Here is a 23,171-nt window from a genome sequence, read left to right on the forward strand (position 1 = left end):
CTGACAAAGCAAGGTCAGTAGGTTGAATTAACAAGGGTCCATTGTTGGAGATGTGGCTCATAACAAAACACAACCGGCGAAGATAACAAAATCATACAACTCATCTAGGAAAATAATAGTCGATCCGTTCCGCTAAGAAAAACAATTTTCGAAGACTTATCATGCTTTCTACAATTTGAATATAAATGTTTCACATAGAAATCTTCCCAAAGGTCGTCTTAGTTTGCTAAAGAAACATATTAAACGCTTTTCCTTGAAACTAAAACGAAAACATCTCGATCTGTTCTTCTTGACTTTCAATATAATTCAAGAAAATGCAGTGCTACTTAGAGTAAGATGTGTCTTACATCTAGGTGAAAGGACTGCCAGGTGTGAAGACATCAGCAAGGAAATGTCATTTCTTTTGATTTCTTGCGTAAATGAAATTCTCTTTCTTTTTACCTAGTTTACCAACACGGCTTTTAAATAGCTTTCAAGACGCCTTCAGAACTCTATTTCGTGTATGTCAACTAGTATGTCTCTTGTGAAAGCCAAATTTTGGTGGATTCAGTAGAATAGGGTCATACTAAGAAATTGTAATAACCTCAGCCTGAGAATTCACGAACAGTTTTCTTTTCTGATTAATATCAACTTGGATGAACGGAAAAAAACCGATTTTTAGCTGTTATTAGTTAGAGTCGGTATTTACAAATGACTCCAGCTTATAGTAACTAAAGCGTAAACCACCATATCAAGGAAATACCTTTCTCTGCAACTTCCTGTAGCTTTCTTAAAATGCCTCTGTCAACGTCCTGGGCAAGAAGTCGGTGTCGTAAGCCAGGTAGAAGCTCTGCTGGATGCTCTGGTGGTGTCATATAAATGGCAAATTCATCTGGATTTCTAAAAGATGTAAATGTCCCATCAGAGAGAGGCAAAAGTTCCAAGCCAAGCAGCTGGAAAAACATCTCATCTTTAAGAGCAAACTTGAGGAGGCACAACTTCTCTGTTCGTCCTAACGTCACATAACACGATGGGGTGTTCTTGAGAACAAGTCGTACAAAGGAGGGATCGACCTCTGAGATGGCAGGTGTATGGCAGGTGATACACTGAATCACGTGGTCGGGTACAGTAGCGACGTTTTGACGGGCTTGAAACAAAACTTGTCGAAGCAGCTCTCTTGGATCGTCTTCATGAAGTCTGTCAAAGATAGCCTCCCCGATGTCAAGCCATTTCCCTCCTGCGGCTTCTGTGAATATGACGGGGGCGCTGCATAGAAACTTTAACAGAGGAACTTGCAGTCTTTTCCAGGTTGGTTCAATGCTGGTGATATCTGGCCATGCCCTGTTTGATAGAAAAATCCCAATGTAATGACCACAAAAAACTAAGAAGTTAAAGTAGGCACAACTTTTCCTAACACTGACACTCTCTAGTGTTCTTTGCTTCCCAGAGAACCAAAATGGCGCGCAAGATAAGGAGTCATAACGTAACGAGAAAGTGAGAAAACCATGTCACGGACGAGCTTTTGTTCGTTTTAAATTATCTTTAAAGTATCGTTATCGTTATCGTTATTGTTATTGTTATTAGTGTTATTATTATTACTACAAGTGAAACCGGAAAACTAAATTATAATTATTCTACACTATACAAGTTCTCATATTTAAAAATATTAAAAAGTTTCCGTTTTTAGTTTGTCTTCTGTTTGGCACATTAGTGAGGTGATTCCTCACATTTGCATTGCGCATTCTTACTGCGCATAATTTATGGCGTCATTAGCTCGCGTTCGTGCACGCGCACATTGAACACATGGCGGATTTGCCTTGATATTGAGTTCTGTCAGTTGAAAAATGGCTACAGCTCACTAACGAGCTCGGGCACCCCAATTTTTTTCCAGTCATTTTAATCAACTAATCATTAGCTTTGCGTGAGAAAAGACTGATGTGATTTCTATTGGTGAAAATTGAATAAATAAGGAAAATAGCAGCTGCACTGTAGTCTTTTCTATTTTGCAGTTTCATAGCCGTGGCAAGCAATTTGGGTCCAATATTTTAACAAGGATTCAGCTGTCTCTCAAAATCAAACTCAAAAAGTTTATTTGTGTCCGACACAAGTATTGACTGTAGTTTGAGGCGTGTTTTCATGAGTCTGGGCTCACAAAGAGTTTACAATAACTTGGAATGCGTTCTTGTAATAGGCATTAAATAATGCTAAAATGGGACATTTTTAATGCCTCACCGCTCCTTCACGAGCATGGGCACCCCCTATTTTATTTTATAATTAAAGTTCTCATATGATAAATATTCAGTGGACAAAGTTTGAACAGAAACCTATTGGCAGTTTTATTTCAGGGGAATTACCTTCAATATAGAACATCGCGGTCCTAGGGTGTCCCAAATTTGTAATGAAAGTTGCTTAATCTATTTTCCTTTCAGCCACACATAGAAAGTCACTGTATTGTGCAGTTCAGTCCCAGAAATACAGTATTCATACCTCCGCCACGGAAGGTCAATGGAAATTGTAAAGGGGAGGGGAGTGGCAAAACCAAAAGTTTTTAAAGACATGTATAGAGTTTAATTGAAAATTCCTCTGGGCTGGGGCCGTTGCTAAACATATGTCCAGAAACGCAAGTTGATGACATTCATTCCCTTTATGATAGACATCACAAAGTGTCTCCTGGCGCTAATCCTTACCTTAACGTAAGCAATTCAGTCAAACATGAAGTTATATGGAAATTACAATTAGTTGTTTGTAATGCGAAGTAGCTGAGGTCCCAGTTATTTGCATTTCTTGACATAAGTGCGTTGCAAACCAAAAAACCTTCCATGGGTGAGGTATGCATATTTTATTACATAGACACGAGTGTTTTGATGGAAAATACACCACTCGTAAAATTCATACGGAACCACATCGGGGACTCGAGTGGCGTATTTTCCAAATCCTCACTAGTGAAAATATCGATGATTCAACTGATATCAGGTTTGTCTCTTAAATTGTACTTAAATTCGTCGGCGTACGATCGAAACATCTTCGGGTCTTCCTCGAAAGTCTTCGGCAATCTTCGGAAATTTTCGGAAAATGTTCGGCAACGTTCGTGTGACCTTCGGACAAGTTTTAGCGAATCTTCGGAAATCTTCGGAAAGTGGTCGGAAGTCGTCAGAAAATCGTCAAAAACGCCGTCATCAGTATGTCTATATAATAAAAAGAACATTACACGTTAGCTTGAAGATATGAATTTTATGTTCTCGTGGCAAGAACAATATCTCACTCGAGTTCTTGCCACTCGGACATAAAATTCATATCTTCTCGCCACCGTGTAATATCCTCTATTTCTAGTACCACATTAAAAGACACCAGGAAGTACATGGTCACTGGTTTGCTTCACAGGTTACCCTCACTACTAGCATTAGCAATTATATTTTCATGTATCTGTTAAACTTCACACTCCTTTTGGGAGTACAACATCATGTCACATATGACACAAGTACCAATAGGTTGCTAATTTTCTTTAGATAGTTTCAATGCAAAATGTAAGGTGCAGGCCATCTCATTCTTGTGAGGTCAACTAAACCTTTTTTTTGTGCCACAAATTAGGCTTAATCAATTCTGGCAGTAACCACATATTCCAATTACATATAATTATAATTATATATTTTAATTAAAAGCAAATCCACTCTGTAGTTACAGGCCTATATGTACATATTTCCTTTGTTGTGTTTGTCAATGTCAGCACATAATAGACTAATGGCACTTAAGAAAAATTGTTTTCATGCAAGCTATCACTGTTAGGTGTCAGTGGCATATATGTATATACCTTATCAACATGTCATAATATTATTAATTGTCCTCCCTTGTGAACAAGCAAACATAATTATTTTCAAAGACAAATTTGCACCCCCCAAAACAATGCTTGCACAATTCTGCAGTCTTAAACCAAACAATTCAGAAGCCATAGATTAATTCAAGAAAGGCTACAGCTGAATATTAAAATAAAAATAATAAAAATAATTTAAAACTGATCAAAGTTACTGGAGGTTATGGTAATCATCAAACAACAATAAGAGTAAAACAAAACAATAGTTTGAAAGTTGTTTTCTTTAGTAACAACTGTTCAGAGTCAAAGGCACAATTGTGAAAATAGGAAATTGTCCTGTTTGTGCACTTAAGCAAACATATTCTCAAGGACAAATTTGCGCATAAAAAATGCTTGAAGAGTACTGCAGTGTTTAATTCAATACATTTAGCCACCATTAAATAATTCAAGAATGCTAAGCTGATTTAAAACAAACCAACCAATCAAAATAAGTTAAAACTCATGACCAATGTTAGTGGAGGTAATTGTGAACATCAAACAGCAACAATGGTAAAATTAGATAAATCAATCATAAAGAAGTTGTTTTCTGTGATAACAACTTATTTTTTATTTCACTCAGCCTGGCCAGAAAATCTAAAAGCGTACGGTTTCTTGGAAAAACAGGATCAAGGATCAAGGATCACCGATCACCGGATCAAGGATTAAGGATCACAAGGATCAGTTCAAAATAAATCAAATAAATTAAATAAATTAATAGAAATGATGGATTGCTCCCCAACGTGACTCAGTCGAGATCTCTCGTCTGCTCAAGCGAAAATAAGAGAATATAGGCGAAATCGGCACAGATATAATGACTATAATATATATAAATATACTTAATACTGAAAAAGCCATACCACTTTGTGGAAGTGTCAATTTTCGCCTACCGACTAGCTCCGATCTACTAAGACAGCTATTGAAGACTGATAGCTACAGAGCGGGTTCACTTGTGCATATGCTATGTTGGAGAAGAAGTAACAAACGGTTCAATTCACATGTAATTTCTAAATTATCCCGAATGTCGGTATGTGATTTGCGTATCTGACTTCCGGTGCAATTTCAAAACACGAAGCCGTTTTTGGTGACTGTCGGAGTGAACAACAAATTTTCAGCTGCTTTAACTTCATCTCTTCAAATTTTCACTGACCTCTTATTCTTAAAGGAAAAGCAGATGGAATGCATCTGAAGAGTCACTTGCTTAGAAGAAGACGCTTTAGTCGTTTTTCCGACGGGATTTTTCTAGAGACGTTGCATCGTCCCGCTGTCAGTTGTTGCTGTGAGACTTGTGAGTCCCCTGGGGCAACAAGTCGAAAATTTCCAGAACACACATTGGAGAATTGAATCAGTTGTTAGTCTTACGCGATTTTTTTTAAAGAGAGTACCTGATAACTAACGAGGAAGAATTGTTTTTTTTTTTGTCACCGATAAGCACAGCAGGCAGAAAGTTTATTTCCATACTTTTGATCACTTCCGATAAAATAAAGGACTTTGACGTTTGCCGATTCTCTGTTTCTCGACAGCTTCAACAGGGGAACCGCACCAACGGTTTGTAAAAGCAGCTGTACTTAAGGTGGCCGAACACAGTTTTCGCGCGCGCTTTTGCTGATGCAATTCAGCGCGTGCACAAGGGATTGCAAAAAACAAACACGCCGTCAATAGAGCGATCATTTTATTTCCTCAACAGCCGCACGATATGTGCTATTTTTCTCTATAATTGAACGCAGTGTATTTATGGCTTTAGTCTTTTATTATAGAGATATGCTAGAAAAGGTAACGATGCAAAGAACCCAGCAATTTTCAGCTTTTTCTTTGTTACCGAAAAACCCAGTTGAATGCAGCGCATGCGTAGTCAGTCAAAAAATTGCGATTGAATGAAAAATTGCACTCTCGGAAATACGCCTATTTCTCGAGAACCGCTCATTAGAATTTCACGAAATTTGGCACGAAAATACTTTAGGAAATAAGTAACTGGAATATTGAAAATAATTGAACTTTAACAAAGGAAATTCTAGATATTTCAGAGAACATTCAACCAGGGATAATTAAAGATCTCTCTATTAAATTATTAGCAAAATGGTGTTAACTTGTGAGAATCGTTACAAGCTTGTTGCATGCAAATTATAAAGAAAATCTAATGACTAGATTTTCTACAAATAAACAAAACCGATCTTAAAGGCCTGTTTATATTTATTCATGTTGCCATGGCAACGGCACATACGTCAGCTTAACCATCAAAAACCCAAAGTTTGTGTTGTTAACTTGCTTTCTGCCATTTTTGACGACCGAGGGATCAAGGGTTTTAGAGAAAAAGGTGAATGAAACACAGGTATCAAAAACTGTGTTCAGCCACCTTAACTCACGTTCCTCTGCGAGCCGCAAGAATTTCCGGTGATTGATATAGCATATAAACATCGCTGTTGACAGACAGGCGTTGTTTTTTGCCTTTGCCCGTCCGCCGACTTTCGCCCCACCCCCAAGAACACTTGATCGCAAGTTAGATAAGAAACTGTCTATTCTTGATTCCAGTGGGAATTATTAAACAAACTCGCGCGGTACCATCACTTAGATCAGTTTCTATTTCTGTTGAAACTAGTCGTAAAATAAACGGTAAAATCTCATTCGGGATTCAATTTGGGATTTATCACTAAGCTACACCTCCTGGTAAAAGCAGTGATAGAGCTAAAAGCTATGCCTGCGGAATAGTTAATTCCCAATGTAAGCTTTTCATTAATCGATCAAATCTCAAGCATTACGCACTGTCCTTAGCATAACAATAGGTATTCAAACTGACGTAAAGTGAAAATATCGCTTACAAGGCTACCTCCTGGATCCTGGTAATAATAGTTTCTCTTCAAAGTTACAAGCTTAAATTGTCCATGTTGTCATTTGGTGAACTCGCAGCCAGCTTGTTTACATTCTCAAACATTTCTTGGCTCCTTCAATTCTGTTTTAACCAGGGCTCAGTCAATCAACTCAAACCATTGAGGCTTGTAAGAATGTTAACAATCCATCTCCAAAATAGTAATCACTCTGCCAGAGTCATGAACCGTGATCACTTAACTTACGTGTACAACTCAAATACTCAACGTAAATCTGAGAGTCTACGTTCATTGACGTGCTTAAGTCTCTCTAAACACAACTAAATAGAGCTCTCCAGCTATGATTCATTTGAGAAAACCAAGCCAATAGCAATTTTAAGGTTGAAATTGTCCAAAACAACATCCCACAGTAATTCACTCGCGTCACCCCAAACGTTTAAGTGAATCGGGGGGGGGGGGGGGGGTCGGGGGGAGAGCCATGCATATTTTTTGTGGGAGGTACAGTACACTTCTGAAGCATTTTCTCCGTGCGATCTGACCAAAATATCCATTTTCTTATTTTCTTGTTTGTCCAAAAATTGGAAACTCTTTAACAACAACATCTTTTATTTAAACATGGTGGGTTTTAAAGCTAATATAACTTATGGGACCATGTAAAAAAATGTTTATAGGATAATAAAAAATGCAAAAAATGCAAAAAAGATATGACTAAAATCAATAAAACATGAAATCACTGTCAATCTGGGGACCCATTTGCGGTGACTCTTCACTAGAGTTCAAGTTTCTGAGGGCCGGAGACTTTTTTGCCCCTTTAGCATAATCTCTGGCGCGGACAGCGGATGGTTTTAAGAGATTCTAAACAATGGATCCTTTGTGTGATATAGAGTTTTTCATATGTTTCAAAACGTTCTACCCTAACACGATGGTGATGACGGAGGTCATACTTAGACTCTTTCCTTTGGATTAAATGTTCCAAGCAAGATGGAGTTGTGTGATTATAAATTTTATGAACTAAGGTGGCTGTTCTGACCTTACAAGTGTCGAGTAAAGAATCCCACTTACTATTTTCCTTATATCTACAGAAGGGATGTCGCGTGGGAGGCTATATATAACTCCAGCAGCCCTACAATGTATGGATTCCAAAGCGTTAAATTCCTTCTTATTTGTGCAACACCCCCAAAATGTAGCGCATATGTAACCGAGGGTAAAATAACTTTAAAACACAGATCTAAAAGCGTATTTCTGGGTAAAAAGCGACTGCGTTTGAACAGATTTAGCTTGCTAACGAAGCCCCTCTTGAGCTCTGATATGTGTTTCGTCCACATTTAAGAGTTGGTCCCGTGAAAATCCGTTTCAAGAATGTACGAAATTACGTGGTCCCGGCACTGACTGAACAATTCGATGAGACAAACGGTCATCCCCCCCCCCCCCCCCTCCCCGGAAACATCCAAAAACAATATGGCGGCCAAATAGCAGGAGTTTTGGGTGAAAATGTCCTCGTTCTGTACGAAGGTTAAACCTTTATTTTTAAAACAAACAGTTCCCTTAAAAAAGAATACTTCAAAACTCTAAAAGAGAAGTCGCTTTTTCTATTAAAACTAGCGAAAACGTTCAGTTTCCACAATCTCTAAACTTGTGGTCCATTTTTCTTTCGCTTATGTTTAAAAAACGGAGGTTTAATCATTCAAACACTGTACAAAGTAAAGATTTCTAGAGTAATACAACTAATCCTTGCCGTTTAACAAAGACAAATGTATGTACTTTAAACACAAACTAAAATATTCCAAGCATTTTGACCACGTGACTGGTGACGTCATGCCCTGCTTCTGGGCATTTCCAAGGAACCTTACCTTCTCTAAAATTTTCAATCACGTGTATGTAGCGTTGAGTCTACACAGCGCTCGACCTAGTCTTCCAACTTTTCTACTCATCTGCATTGCCCCCTTAAATTTCAAATGCCAGACGTCAAGGGGTTATCTTCAAATGCCCCAAACAAATGCAAACTCAAATATCCTATTTGCTTTTAAGTTGATAAAGACATCTTATGACAATAGCCTAAAACGCTAATTCAGGGATGGTCACGTGACTGATGACGTCATCGCCCTACGTTTGAGTTTACAGATGTTTTATGGCAAATATCATCTTTTTCTGGTGTGGCACAATTCTAGGTATAAAATTGCCAAAATTATAAAGCTAGAAATGTTTTAACCTCAAGGGATTCTGGGAGTGTTCTTCTTCTTATTATTATTTTCTACAGCCGAAACACTTACTTGTAAATTGCCTCTGGTGGTACGTTGTTTTCAATGGCTTGAAAAATCAACGTGGCATACGCCTTTGGGACAGCTTCCTCAAGGAGACAGCAGTTCCAGAGTAAGGACTTGTCATCCAGCTTTGCTCGCTCTTCTTGATTCACATTTGGCATTTTGATATGTCGTCTGTTCTGGCTCAGGGCAAAGAATCCGTTCACATGCACTGGCAGACCGGTCATGCTTTTAGGTGGCACTGGCAAAGGAAGAACACAAAATACATGACCTGAAACGTTGGGCGTCTGGGGGTTTGCTCCCGATGGTAGCGCCATAGCAACACCAACTAAAGGTAAGTAGCTAAGGTCTTTGTCTGTTAAGAGCCGCTCAAACTGCTCTGATACTTGACCACCACAACAGTAGCTTGTTGCCAGAAACGAATGACTCGCTTTCTTGCCATCTGCCTCAACTTCAATTGTGATCGGGTAAGTGACTGTGACAGGTTCTGCCATGTGGCTTCCAGGTTTGACTGCAGCAAAGAATTCCTTTCTCCTGCTTCTTGCCAACTGAGCGGCAGATTCGTCGCTGATTTTAACTCGAAAGACTCTTCTGGGCTGTGCCTCTAACTCCTCTCGTACGTAAAGCTCGATAGCTTCAAGGTTTCGCATAAACAAGAGTGCCAGGTGAGCGTCGGCCATGAAACTGTCAAACAAATTTGTAACTTTCTCGACAGAGTACATCGTTTGCGATAATTCAGACGGTGTGGTACGCAAGGGAAAACGAAACATCGTCCCATTGTAATGTCCACTACGAAACACTTCTTCATCGCAGTCAAATATCCCGTTGTAAGGAGCAAACTGATCAGGTGTGCTGGTCTCACACCCCTTATTTAATCTGCAATCAAATCCCGTTTTCCGGTTTACACCTTCACTAAAGTGTTCCTCGTGCGGGTCAATGAACCCCATTCTTTGACCGCTAAGGATGCTTGGTAAATCTAGAATGAAGATGAGAAATGCATTAGATGTTATCCTGCAGAACTAATAAGTAAAAGATGTCATGAGAAACAGGTAATCTGCGCAATTGGTGACATCTCTCTTGAAATACCCAGCAAAGAGCGGATATATCTCTTTTTGAAGCAAAAACATACGTCCATATAGGAAACTTAATTAGACAACCAAGAGCAAGCGGTGGCAGTTGTGAAGAGAATTCTTGCTTCAATTTTGCAAGAACTCCTTTCTTTCTGCGGATGGAGGCAGGATTGATAAAATAATCAAATATGACTAAGCTTCGAACTTTCCCTCTGCACTAAACCAGCTGCTTGGCAAAAACATCTCAACAGCGTACTTCAGACCCAGGATATCACAAATGGTTCATTTGGCATACTTGACTGTTTACCTGTCATATGAAATACAGACTTGAAACCCAAGCCAAACCGGCCCACTTTCATGGGATCTTTAACTTTGATACTGTCACAAATCATTCTGATGCCTTTCCAGTCCTCTTTAGAAAACTTGGCATTGTTGTAGGCATAAAGAGCTGGTCCCTGTGAAAAACAAAACGTTAAGTACTAATTTTAGTTCTAGATAAAGCCAACACATTCGTGCAATATTTACTATTGAAGTGAACTTGCTCCGTATCACCTGCCTGGTGAAGAGACTACATGAAAGAAACCATTGACAGTTACAAACTTAAGGCATCACTATTGTTTAGCATTAGGAAATTTCTCACACATTTCGCTCCGGACAAAGATCTAGATTGTTCGGTTGGCCGAATTTATACTAGAGACGGATCATCCGTCTGGGACGAACTTGGACAAAGAAGGGTAGTTCGCCTCTTCTTCTGATAATTCATCTGCATAGAAATGTAGGAAAAAAGGCGGACCATTCGTCAGCACGAACTATCGTGGATAATTCACCTGGACGGATTATCTGCCTGTTTTCCCGTATTCATATACAGACGAACCACCCGTCTTGCCCAAGTTCGTCGCAGGCGGATGATCCGTCTCTTATATCTATACTGGACAAATGATTGGTCTGGATCCGTTTCTAGTATAAATTCACCCATTTCTTACAAAAAAAGAGTAACAATTGAGGCTGGATTTACACGGATAAGGTTTTGGTTGTACCGATTTTTTCGCCGTTACATTTTCCCTTTGCAGGAAAGCCATGTAATAACAGTTATGCTGTGAATGGCGTAAACCTAGCAATTTATTGATTAAGGAGAGTTTGCGATTAGAGTACAGACAAATGAATGACGCCGCGAGTCAAAGAACGTGGAAAAAACAATGTGTAAAACAGATAGATTCCATTTGCTAGTGCGTGTGTACTTTAAAAACGCACGCAGGACGTAAAAACGTAACAAGGACATCAGTCACCCTACTCGCCTGACATTCTTAGCGTACTTCTTTGTTCTTAAAGCTTTTTGACATCATCCGCGGATTATTCAGAGTACACACGCACTTTTAAATGGAATCTGTTTGTTAAATGTTTCCACATCTCACTAACAGCGCTAACTGTGGTTTCACGCAAATGACGCGAGCGACTTTGACAACAATTGGTGTTTGGCCCCCTAAATCTTTGGGCATGTACTTTTCGTCGAAAAAATATCTCATTTTCTAATGACATCCTTGTTTTCACCTCTCTCTCCCTCACAACTTTACTTTGTCAGAGCTGCACGTCTTTTCCTGGCTTTTTAAGATCATGTACCCTCAACTAAGATTTCTTTGAAGTATTCTAGTATGTTCTAAGTGTCACCATGATCTTCCTATGGAGTCACACTCAATCTTTTCCACAGTCATAAAAGTTTGTATTCGAGTAACTTTGCCATCGTCTCAGTTCAGTAATTGCTTTTTGGCCTTGACATTTCCTTGCCTGGGGCAAAACATTGAGACTTTTTATACTTCCCCCAGACCAATAGAGCAGAACTTGCAACAAAAATATCTAAAACAAAAACACTCTCTCAAGGAGAAATTGCATATGTAGTTTATATGTTTAGAATTCCATGACGTGACGGGACTTTAAGAGAGCGCATAATGGATTTGGCTCGATGGTATCTACTGACAATCAATGACAGTGCTTTCAGAAAATCTCTTAGTGCAATATTAAACTAACCGCTGGAACAGCAAATTCACCATCGGAGTTCCACTAGTCTACCACCTTTTTGCGCAAAATGCATTACGTAAAACACACCTGAAACTGTGCAAGACTTTTCCTAAGGAGTTTCTTGGTCCCATAACTGTGTTTGTCATAAAGAAATTTGACCTCTGTTGCTCCTGCATCTTCTGCATTCTGAATAAGCTCCTGACAAAAACAAAAACAAAAAAAGATCAACGTATAGTTCTGGAGAGATGCACAGTCACCACTGCAACTAGACTGAAGGCGACTTCAATTCCCGTAATTTTGTATTGTCATGTTAAGAGGGTTTTGATTAGCAGATTTGCAGAGATTTTAAGCCTCCCACTATATTAACCATTTAAATGAAACTTTTTGACTTCTCAGGTGGAACAAAAGAATTTTTGGGAACGTTTCTGATGGGTCCTACCGCACAGTTCAACCTTTCATAGAAAATGATTTGAACCCAGGAGCATCATTCAAGAGTGCCTGCCTGTAAAAATCAGACAAATTCTTAATTTCGCGGCAAGGGTCGAAAATTCGATTTCGCTCATATTCTTATGGTAGATAGGCTAGGGCATGACAAAAACTACTGGATAGTTTTTTTGGCAAAATATCCTTTTATTTCAAAGAAATATGCAAATTACCAAATTCCGTTAAAATCGTCATTTGACGCACCATTTTATCAAACAAGTTTAAGAGCTTCGCATGCAAAACCACATCATTCTTCCGTCTTTAAAACACTCAAATATTTTTGTGCAATGTTTAATTGTGTACTGGGTTGATTTTAGGGAATGTTGCGGTTTTTGTTGGGTGTAAAATAATTAAATTTCGAAGACATGTATTTCATTCACTTAAAAGTACTTCGTAAAAATAATTGATTTTCACCATGTGCGAAACCTTCAAATGGATTAAGCTTCTGGCGGTTGAATCGCAGAAGGATGGTCTACAGATTCCTGTAAAAATTTCTTTGGGCAAATGATTGTGAGCGACGCGAGAGCTTTTCAAAGTACGTTAAAAATGCAGATATTTGACCGTCCGTCGTCAAATTTCAATTTACGGGTTAGACATATATTTTAGCACGCGCCACATGTCTTGAGCTATATAAAGTTGAAATAGAGACAGAGCTGATAATTTCGAAATGTTCTAACCTTATTTGCTGTAAAAGGCAGGTCCAAACGCCGATTTGACGTGTTTCCGTCACCATTCGTCGCACATAAAGCAGAAGTTTGCTTTTGTTTACACAACGTCCGATGTACATCGCCAACTGTCAACTTATTTAAGAGTCGAATACCATGAATCTATGATCCTCTTTCGACACATATGATCACCACTGCATCTAAGTCAAAAACGGCTAAGTGATTTGTAGATAGTTGCTTGCTTTGCACTCCACCAAAACATTACGTTTGATCATCGTTTGGTCTATTGCTGCTTGAATCCTTGCTTGCGGCGGTTCGTTGTTTGTTCGTCACGCAATGCTGTCATTCCATTTTAGGGGGTAGGGGTAGGACAATTTCTATCCTAATACGTAAGGGTCCGTAACCACAGGAAGCACACAATCTTGTTGAGTAGGAACAGATTAAATTAAGCAATGAAAAGAATGAATAGTTAACCATTGCCCGCGTTGTCATCTTTTACTAGACAACCGCTACCTACACGCCCTGCGTAAATACTGTAACGCTTAACTCGTACCTAGGTCTTTTCGCGCTGTGCAATTATTTTTGGGCTACCCTCGGGGAAATGGGAGGTGGCCGCTTAATAGGGGCTGGTCGTTTAATAGAGGTTGGTGTACCTTGAATATTTTTTCACCATGCATCGGGTTATAAATTTCTTAGTGAACATGGAGTCCATTCAAGACAATCATTATAGACTCGTACCTAGGTCTTTTCGCACAGCGCGAAAAGACCTAGGTACGAGTTAAGCGTTACAGTATTTACGCAGGGCGTGTAGGTAGCGGTTGTCTAGTAAAAGATGACAACACGGGCAATGGTTAACTATTCATTCTTTTCATTGCTTAATTTAATCTGTTCCTACTCAACAAGATTGTGTGCTTCCTGTGGTTACGGACCCTTACGTATTAGGATAGAAATTGTCCTACCCCTACCCCCTAAAATGGAATGATAGCATTGCGTGACGAACAAACAACGAACCGCCGCAAGCAAGGATTCAAGCAGCAATAGACCAAACGATGATCAAACGTAATGTTTTGGTGGAGCGCAAAGCAAGCAACTATCTACAAATCACTTAGCCGTTTTTGACTTAGATGCAGTGGTGATCATATGTGTCGAAAGAGGGTCATAGATTCATGGTATTCGACTCTTAAATCAGTTGACAGTTGGCGATGTACATCGGACGTTGTGTAAACAAAAGCAAACTTCTGCTTTATGTGCGACGAATGGTGACGGAAACACGTCAAATAGGTTTTTGGACCTGCCTTCTACCGCAAATGAGGTTAGAACATTTCGAAATTATCAGCTCTGTCTCTATTTCAACTTTATATAGCTCAAGACATGTGGCGCGTGCTAAAATATATGTCTAACCCGTAAATTGAAATTTGACGACGGACGGTCAAATATCTGCATTTTTAACGTACTTTGAAAAGCTCTCGCGTCGCTCACAATCATTTGCCCAAAGAAATTTTTACAGGAATCTGTAGACCATCCTTCTGCGATTCAACCGCCAGAAGCTTAATCCATTTGAAGGTTTCGCACATGGTGAAAATCAATTATTTTTACGAAGTACTTTTAAGTGAATGAAATACATGTCTTCGAAATTTAATTATTTTACACCCAACGAAAACCGCAACATTCCCTAAAATCAACCCAGTACACAATTAAACATTGCACAAAAATATTTGAGTGTTTTTAAAACGGAATGATGTGGTTTTGCATGCGAGGCTCTCAAACTTGTTTAATAAAATGGTGCGTCAAATGACGATTTTAACGGAATTTGGTAATTTGCATATTTCTTTGAAATAAAAGGATATTTTGCCAAAAAAACTATCCAGTAGTTTTTGTCACGCCCTAGCCTATCTACCATAGGAATATGAGCAAAATCGAATTTTCGACCCTTGCCGAGTTATTTTCCATTTTTATGGACAGGAACTCTTAAATAGTTTGTTGATCAACAAAATTAATGTTGCAGCTCGTGATCAACAAAATATTGAACAGTGTATCATGCCATATGCCATATGCCATGTTGAATGTAATGAAATAGGCCATTCAACGACAGCTGAACGTTGTTTAAGAACATTGTTGAACGAAAACAGACACGAGCTCTATTCCGTTCAACAAGTTGCTTTAACATCGTTCAACTCACACGTGGTTCAACAAAGTGCACCATTTGTTGAGCAACATATGTTGAGGAACACCGGCACACAATGGCATATTTCTGTTTGTCTTTCTCAAATTATATGATGTTGCCGCTGAATAATGTTCCTGAATCCTCTGAACAAAATACTTTCAACTAAAACAAACACTTTAAAGTGCCTATGAAGTAAAAAATAATTCCTGTTTATTTGAAAGGCTTTTTAAAGTAAAGAAGAATGGCGTTTTCCTTTTTGGAATATCTTTTTTCGTTTTAGCGATATTCACGTTTTTGTATTATGCAAACGAGGAAAGTGATGACGTCATAGGTGATGCCTCTATAACAGCACAACACTCAATCAAGAATAACTCTAGAAATATTAAAGCAGTGTTCTTCAAACTTGGCACCAGAAATGTACATCACAAAAGAAACAGAATAACACCCACTATGTTGTTGCCATGGCAACACTCTTGGCTCCAGGCTCTTTCTGTGAAAAACCAAATATCCCCATTTGCAACCTTTTAAAGTGGGACAGAGGGTCTTGCTCGGAACACACATGGTTCCCATATTGTCTTAACTCTCCCCATTAGATTGGTGGGAGTGGATTATCCTTGTTTAAGATAAAATCTGAGAATTTTAGTCTTAATTAAAACAGAACCAGCAGCATGACTAGTTTAAAGAACACTGCTTTAAAATTTCTAGAGTTATTCTCGATTGAGTGTTGTGCTGTTTTAGTGGAACCACCTATGACGTCATCACTTTCCTTACAAAAACGTAAATATCTCTAAAACGAAAAAAAGATATTCCAAAAAGGAAAATGCCATTCTTCTTTACTTTGAAAAGCCTTTCAAATAAGCAGCAATTATCTTTTACTTCATAGGCACCCTAAAAGTGGTTATGCAACTAAAGTTTAAATAATATATATTATAACAATAGCCATATAGCAGTCAGAGACTTTGAACGAAAATGGCTTTCTTGTGCGGAACAGGCATAAACTGTAAGAACTATTAATAATTTTACAAAAGAGAGAACAACTTCCAATGCATTTAGAGAAACAACTTCTCCATAGGAAAGGCATAATTGGCTCTTAAACCTCTTTGAAGACAACAAATCAGACACCGAGTAAAGCTGTCAATGGCAAGCTGCTTCTAACATACTACACATTAGTTCACTCCGTGTATGTGCACGTTTCAGGTTTTGGGTCTTATTCAGTTTGAATAGGCTTTTGATTTTTCTCACGATCCTATGTCCACAAACATCCATTACCAGCCTAATAATTAAAACAAATAAAAATAAAGAGAAGGACTGCAGTTGAAGTGGCCTACCTTTAATATCTGACCATCATCCGGGTACTCATCTAAGATTTTCCTCAACTGCTGAATGAGAGATGGCTGAATCAAGTCAAACCCCTCATCATCAACATCAACGTCCACTGTAGATCAAGAAACAAAAACAGATGCACTTCTTTACATAGGACGAATTCCTTGAGACAGATACATTCGCAGTATGTACTGTTTTACAGTCACTTATTAAACCCTTGAGTGCTGATGTATCTTTAAAATATGGTACACTGATCAATAGGAATTACTCTCTTGTGCATGGCATAAATTTTTCCACCAGACATCTAAAATGCACTGGTTTTTTTTCTTTTTTTTTTTCTTTTTTTTTTTTTTTTTTTATAGTGGACATCTGTGCAGGTATCATTGGTCTCTTAGTTTATGATCTAATTTTCAAGGCAATTACTGATAAACTACCAACCTTAGAGGAGAAGGGCAAGTTAAGAACAAGGGCAAGGACAGTGATAGTGACGATAGTGACAGTGACTAGAACAAGGACAGTGATATTGACAAGAAGAAAGACAGTAACAGTGACAGCAACTGAGTGCAGTGACAAAGACAAGGAGATAAGTACAAGGATAATGACCATGACCATGACAATGATGGCAACACTGACAGTGTTGATGCTGAAAATTAATTAAAATAGCAATGTTAATGAAAGTGCTTGACAATAAAAATAAACATGACAATGACAATAAGTGATGACGACAGTTATAATGACGGTAACTATAACAATGACATGACTGACAATGAATGATACAGGAACAATGAGGGACAATGACAACAATTAGATCAATGAAGTTGATGACAGCTATGATTTTGAAGATTTCAAGGACAATATGGTGATTAAAAGGAAAAGAATCAGCTCATTGGTTCCTTTATTCACTCACGGTGACAGCTAGAGCCACGGTAAAAAATTAATGTCTGAGTAGGGAATAAATAGCTAGAGTACATTGAGAAAAGACAGTTTTGCTCAACAATTTGGACATAGCGACAGGATGCTCATAAAATCCACACAGGTTTTTTTTTATCTTTTGGTGACTAAGTTAACTTATCATTCATCTTCAGCAACATAGAAAACTGTCTGTAATATTTGTAGCAAAGACATAACACTTCCAAACAGATCATCCGTGGCCAAGTGCATTTATAAAAGATTTTCTTTCAAGCAAATGGTCAACACTAACACTAGACAGAGTGACACTTAAGTCCTTGCTTCTTTTTCTTCCTTTACTGTTAATTCCACTGTGTTCTGTTGTTCTTTTGAGTGTTCATCATTGACGTACTAACTAAATGCATTCCTTAAAGTGCCACTATAACCCCCAAAATTGTTTCTCACTAATACGAATCTCTTTTTTCTCTTGATCACCACTGCAAAGAAATTATGGTTGTAGCTATTTTCATTAATTTTCTACGAAATTTCAAAATTTGTAAAATTGCCCTTTTCCATGTTCATGACCAAGGAATAGCGGAGAATAGGATGAGTTGTCTTCTGACGTCATTTCGGGAATACGTACTGAGAAGAATATATGGGAACAAGCAATAGTGTACATGTGTGTCAAAATCACTGCAGAATGCAAGGAAGCTTAAGATGTGTTGATGGAGGCTGTAGCAATACATGATGCTTAGGATAGAGTTCATGTATTCCTCTTCATTCAATACCTCTATCTCAGTGAAACTCAACCAGAAACAAGAAAAAGACCAAAGAAGTAGGTTGATCTGTGCAAAGTTTAAGCCGGGGAGCCATCGAGAATTTCTTCGATCTTGGGTTAATTTGCCACTAGCTTCTGTAAAAAACTAGCAATTTTCATGGCTTGTATATTCTTCTCTATTACTGGTGGATTAAAGCTTGACATTGTCAAGGTACTGCATAAGACACGAATTTGGGATGCCAGCTGGATGCCATCTAACTATTCCAAGGTCAAACGAATCACTCCAAGTCCCAGAACAAAATAAATAATGGAAACTATAGGTGAGGAAATTATACGGCAAATTAAACGGATTACATTTTTTGTACTTGAAATAGACACTTTTCTTAACGAATAGTAAACGAAACCTACATCCCATACCGAGGCGATTAAGATTGTTGAAGCTTCAAACTGGTGAACTGGCTACGTATCTGTGGATTTTAATAAAAACACACAGCACGCCGGAGGTCGTAATCTGGCTGTGTTTCTCAATGGCCATAATCCGCATACTCAATTGTTTTGTTCTTTGAGCTTCGTCTTTGAGGAACAAAATATATAGAACTAAATATTTACAAACTTAGAATGGATCAAGCATAAATATATGAGGAAAGTAAAACAATTAAGATTAAGATTCCACTCTGTAGCTACCAACAGAGATTGTCGTGCTGAAAGAAGAATGTGCTCGTCAGTCAATCTTGTCCAAAGAAATTTCTACTCACTTGTAACCAGGAAAAGCCGTCAGAATTCTGCTCGCATTAAGTAATCATTGTCTGGGGAGGAAAGAAAGAAATTAATAACGTTGACCAATACAGGACATCAACTAATCTAGCACCACTGGTCCAGGCACTCCACTAGGCTTGGCTAAATCTATATATTAGTCATAAACTCAGTTTTTGTTGTTTTTTTTTGTTAGGTGGCTGAACTCAGATTTTGATACCTGTGTTTCATTCATCCTTTTCTCTAAAACCCTTGATCCTTTGGTCGCCAAAAATAGCAACGAGTAAGTTAACAACACAAACTTCGCTTTTTTTATAGTTAAGCTGACGTATGTGCCATTGCCATGGCAACATGAATAAATTTAAACAAGCCTTTAAAATCATTTTGTTTATTTGCAGAAAATCTAATCATTAGATTTTCTTATAATTTGCATGCAACAAGCTTGTAATGATGCACACAAGTTAACCCTATTTTGATAATAATTTAACATAGAGATCTTCAGTTTAAGAAGTAGAAGACATGTACCATGTTTCTGTCGAGTTAATAATTACGAAACACGAGTGGAAGTTTGGGAGAACGAGAAATGCTGTGGGAACACAAGCCGCAGGCTAGTGTTTCCACAGCTATTTCAAGTTCTCCCAAACTTTCACAAGTGTTTCACAATAGAAATCTCAAGCTCATAATCTAATTGCTTAATAGAAACACAATTTTTAACCAATCAGCACATACAAAAATTATTTTCTTAGGACTGTTTTCTAATATCCCTTGTTGGAGGTTCACTGGAATATCTAGAATTTCCTTTGTTAAATACTCTGTAATAATACTCTAGTTACTTATTTCCTAAAGTATTTTCATGCCAAATTTCATGAAATTCTAATGAGTGGTTCTTGAGAAATTGGCAGTATTTCCTAGAAAGCCATTCCGCATTAAATCGCACTTTTTCGATTTACTACGCATGGGCTACAGTTAACTAGGTTCATTTGGGAGGGGGATGAATAGGGGTATGCAAATCCGCCGACCTGTGCCTTTTTTTTTGCCAAATCCGTCGATCCACCAAAATTTTTGTTCAAATCCAAAACCACAACCACATCAAACAAACACAGAAGTGTAAAAACAGAAGTGTAAAACTTCAAAGGCAAAGTGGTAAATGTGAATGCCATTGTTAATTTCGCACAAATAGCAAAGAAGGCAACAAGCTTGATGACTATAACACAGTACAATTCCAATAACGGTCTCACACCTGAATTGATAAGCTTCGTTCAAAAAAAGATATAATTTGGATGAACTCATTAGCATACCGACCAAGCAGCTGAAGAAAGATCTAAGATCCAAATTTCGTTTAGGAACATCAAAAAAGGCACAATCCGGAATACGCGCCAAAATTTACAGCTGATCCAAGATCTACTGTGTTTTTAAAATCCGCGAATCCACTCGATTTACCGCAAAAATCCACAATCCGCGCCAAATTTCATGAAATTCTAATGAGTGGTTCTTGAGAAATTGGCAGTATTTCCTAGAAAGCCATTCCGCATTAAATCGCACTTTTTCGATTTACTACGCATGCGCTACAGTTAACTAGGTTCATTTGGGAGGGGGGTGAATAGGGGTATGCAAATCCGCCGACCTGTGCCTTTTTTTTTTGCCAAATCCGTCAATCCACCAAAATTTTTGTTCAAATCCAAAACCACAACCACATCAAACAAAAACAGAAGTGTAAAAACAGAAGTGTAAAACTTCAAAGGCAAAGTGGTAAATGTGAATGCCATTGTTAATTTCGCACAAATAGCAAAGAAGGCAACAAGCTTGATGACTATAACACAGTACAATTCCAATAACGGTCTCACACCTGAATTAATAAGCTTCGTTCGAAAAAAGATATAATTTGGATGAACTCATTAGCATACCGACCAAGCAGCTGAAGAAAGATCTAAGATCCAAATTTCGTTTAGGAACATCAAAAAAGGCACAATCCGGAATACGCGCCAAAATTTACAGCTGATCCAAGATCTACTGTGTTTTTAAAATCCGCGAATCCGCTCGATTTACCGCAAAAATCCACAATCCGCGCGCTTTTTAAGGCCAAATCCGTCGATCCCAAAACCTATTCACCCCCTCATTAATTTTGGTAACAAAGGTCAACAAAGAAAAAGCTGAAAATTGCTGGGTTCTTTGCATCGTTACCTTTTCTAACATACCTTTGTAATAAAAGACTAAAACCATCAATACACTGTGTTCAATTACGAAGGAAATATAGTACAGATAGCGCTGGCCTAAACTGATCAATGTATTGACGCCATGTTTGTTTTTTTGCAATAAAAAATTTTATATCCTTGTGCGCGCAGTGGAGCGCGCGCGAAAACAGTGTTCGGCCAGGGTTCTTGAAAACCCTTCGAAAGCAACACCCGTAGTAAGGCAAAAACAAATGGTTGGGAATGGCCTATCTTACGACAGGGTTACGTTCCTCAACAGAAGTTGCGTTGTGGAGCAAATATTGCAGATCAGAAGGACCAGAAGGGATCTTTATACAGAAAGATAGCCATCGTCGTCCGGCGCTTTCTAGTCAAGACGTAAACGCCGAGATTTGTGGGCGTAAAACACTAGGATTTAAATGAGAAATGACTTACCACCGAAAACTTTAGATAGAAATCTGCCCCGAGCTTGGCGAAAGGTACAGAGTTTTCTTGGAATTTAACGATTTCCCGGAATTGCCGACTAAAGAAACCGCGGTTGTCACGTGAACAGATTTCCCGGAAATATGTACTTGTTTCATAAGACTTCCGGCGACGGCCGGTGGAGCGGTTAACGAATTCCATCCAAGGTAGTCAGGAAATCAAACAACGAAAACCGCAGACTAATGGTTGAGGTTATGCAAAAAAGTGCTTTTACTGGAATTAAATCTGTTAATGGGGTTTTCATTTAAGGTACGGAGAGCATTTTATATGCGTGTTTTTGTTTATTTTTTTCTCTAAGCTTGAAACCTGCCTGTGCAAGTCCGAGTTTGATCTCTCGTTTAGCCATTTTTTCACCATGGTTGACCAACCGTTGACTGATAGAAGGCACGCCTTCTTCAGGAGTCTTACTTTCATAACCCTGTTAGGAAACTAAGCTGGGTCCCAATAGCAACATAAATTAAAACTATACCTCGTTGAAATTCATACAGCTGAGGGTGTCTAATTTTCAAATCAAACGAACATTCACTTTAGCTTAGCAGAAAAATGTCTTTTGTTCTCTGAAACAACATAAACATTAGTTTCCATTTTTGCTGTTAAATATGTGCATTTGCTTTACTTTGTCTGCAAGCAGATCAAAGCTCTGCGTGTCATTTAAGTTTTTCCAGAACCATCCGGGCTCTGTTGTTCCCATTTACTTTCTCAAAGAATAAGCAGCTGTTGCTAGTCTCAATTTTACCCGTAATGTCTCTAATTATACTATTAGTTTTGCGTGTTTTCTAATATTGACTGATTATAAAATGGAATTTCCTTGTTTTCACCCAGTTATTTTTAGGTCATTTATGAAGGCATTCCCGGGTTAGTATACATAGAGGAGCTGTATGCTGTGTTTCTCTGGATAACAGACTTGTTGAATGGACGGAATCCCACTGATAATATTCAATTACTTTTCATTCACTATAATTTAGTATAAAATTAGCATCAAATATTTTCAAAGCAAGAGGAACGGTTTCTAACCCTTCACTTTCCCGGAACACTCGGACGCTTTCCAGGAAAACAGATGAACAGCTGTGCTTGTATCAAATTCCCTGTAGCTGGGCGCAAACCTCTGTTTGCTGTTAAACTGAAACGATTCGGTTCTCTCGCTTCTAAAAATGAAAAAGTCCTTCAGAGAACTCTATTACGAGAGTTTTGCGTTCGGCTATCGTCCGTGTAAAAGCTTAGGCTTTCAAACGGAAATGAACCAGAATGAGAGAAAATCCGTAGCTGATACGGCCAGTTATGGGGATTTAGCGACACTGTCTTGCAGTTTAAACTTTTCGGAGATACTTTTCGTTTTCAACTGCTCGCTGTTTTTTTTTTTGGTTTTTTTTTGTTTAGGGCAAAGGCAATTTTCGAGTAGATTTTACTATGAAACGGTCTCCACGAAGTAGCACTTGCAATTACGCGGACAGAAAAT

The 23,171-nt window shown here is 38.3% G+C and overlaps 1 protein-coding gene across 3 annotated transcripts in view; it reads right to left on the minus strand.

Moving 5' to 3' along the window:
* The window catches only part of LOC110041700 (sacsin-like), a 38,629-nt gene that overhangs the window by 14,405 nt on the left and 1,053 nt on the right, over positions 1-23,171 (minus strand). The window contains exons 1-7 of one of the 3 annotated variants that reach the window (XM_020747007.2): positions 21,668-21,773; positions 19,046-19,096; positions 16,630-16,736; positions 12,077-12,187; positions 10,284-10,431; positions 8,916-9,882; positions 743-1,320 (exon numbers count right to left, since the gene is read on the minus strand). In XM_020747007.2, coding sequence (XP_020602666.2) covers positions 743-1,320; positions 8,916-9,882; positions 10,284-10,431; positions 12,077-12,187; positions 16,630-16,736; position 19,046 — 1,912 coding nt within the window. In that variant the 5' untranslated portion in view covers positions 19,047-19,096; positions 21,668-21,773. Of the gene's footprint in view, positions 1-742; positions 1,321-8,915; positions 9,883-10,283; positions 10,432-12,076; positions 12,188-13,149; positions 13,327-16,629; positions 16,737-19,045; positions 19,097-21,667; positions 21,774-23,171 lie in introns of those variants that run through there. The other 2 variants (XM_089276892.1, XM_089276893.1) reach the window with 2 other exon arrangements.

Source organism: Orbicella faveolata, unplaced genomic scaffold (genome assembly GCF_042242905.1).
Source record: "Orbicella faveolata isolate gen_17 unplaced genomic scaffold, um_ofav_v1 contig_12, whole genome shotgun sequence".
Classification (NCBI taxonomy): Eukaryota; Metazoa; Cnidaria; class Anthozoa; order Scleractinia; family Merulinidae; genus Orbicella; species Orbicella faveolata.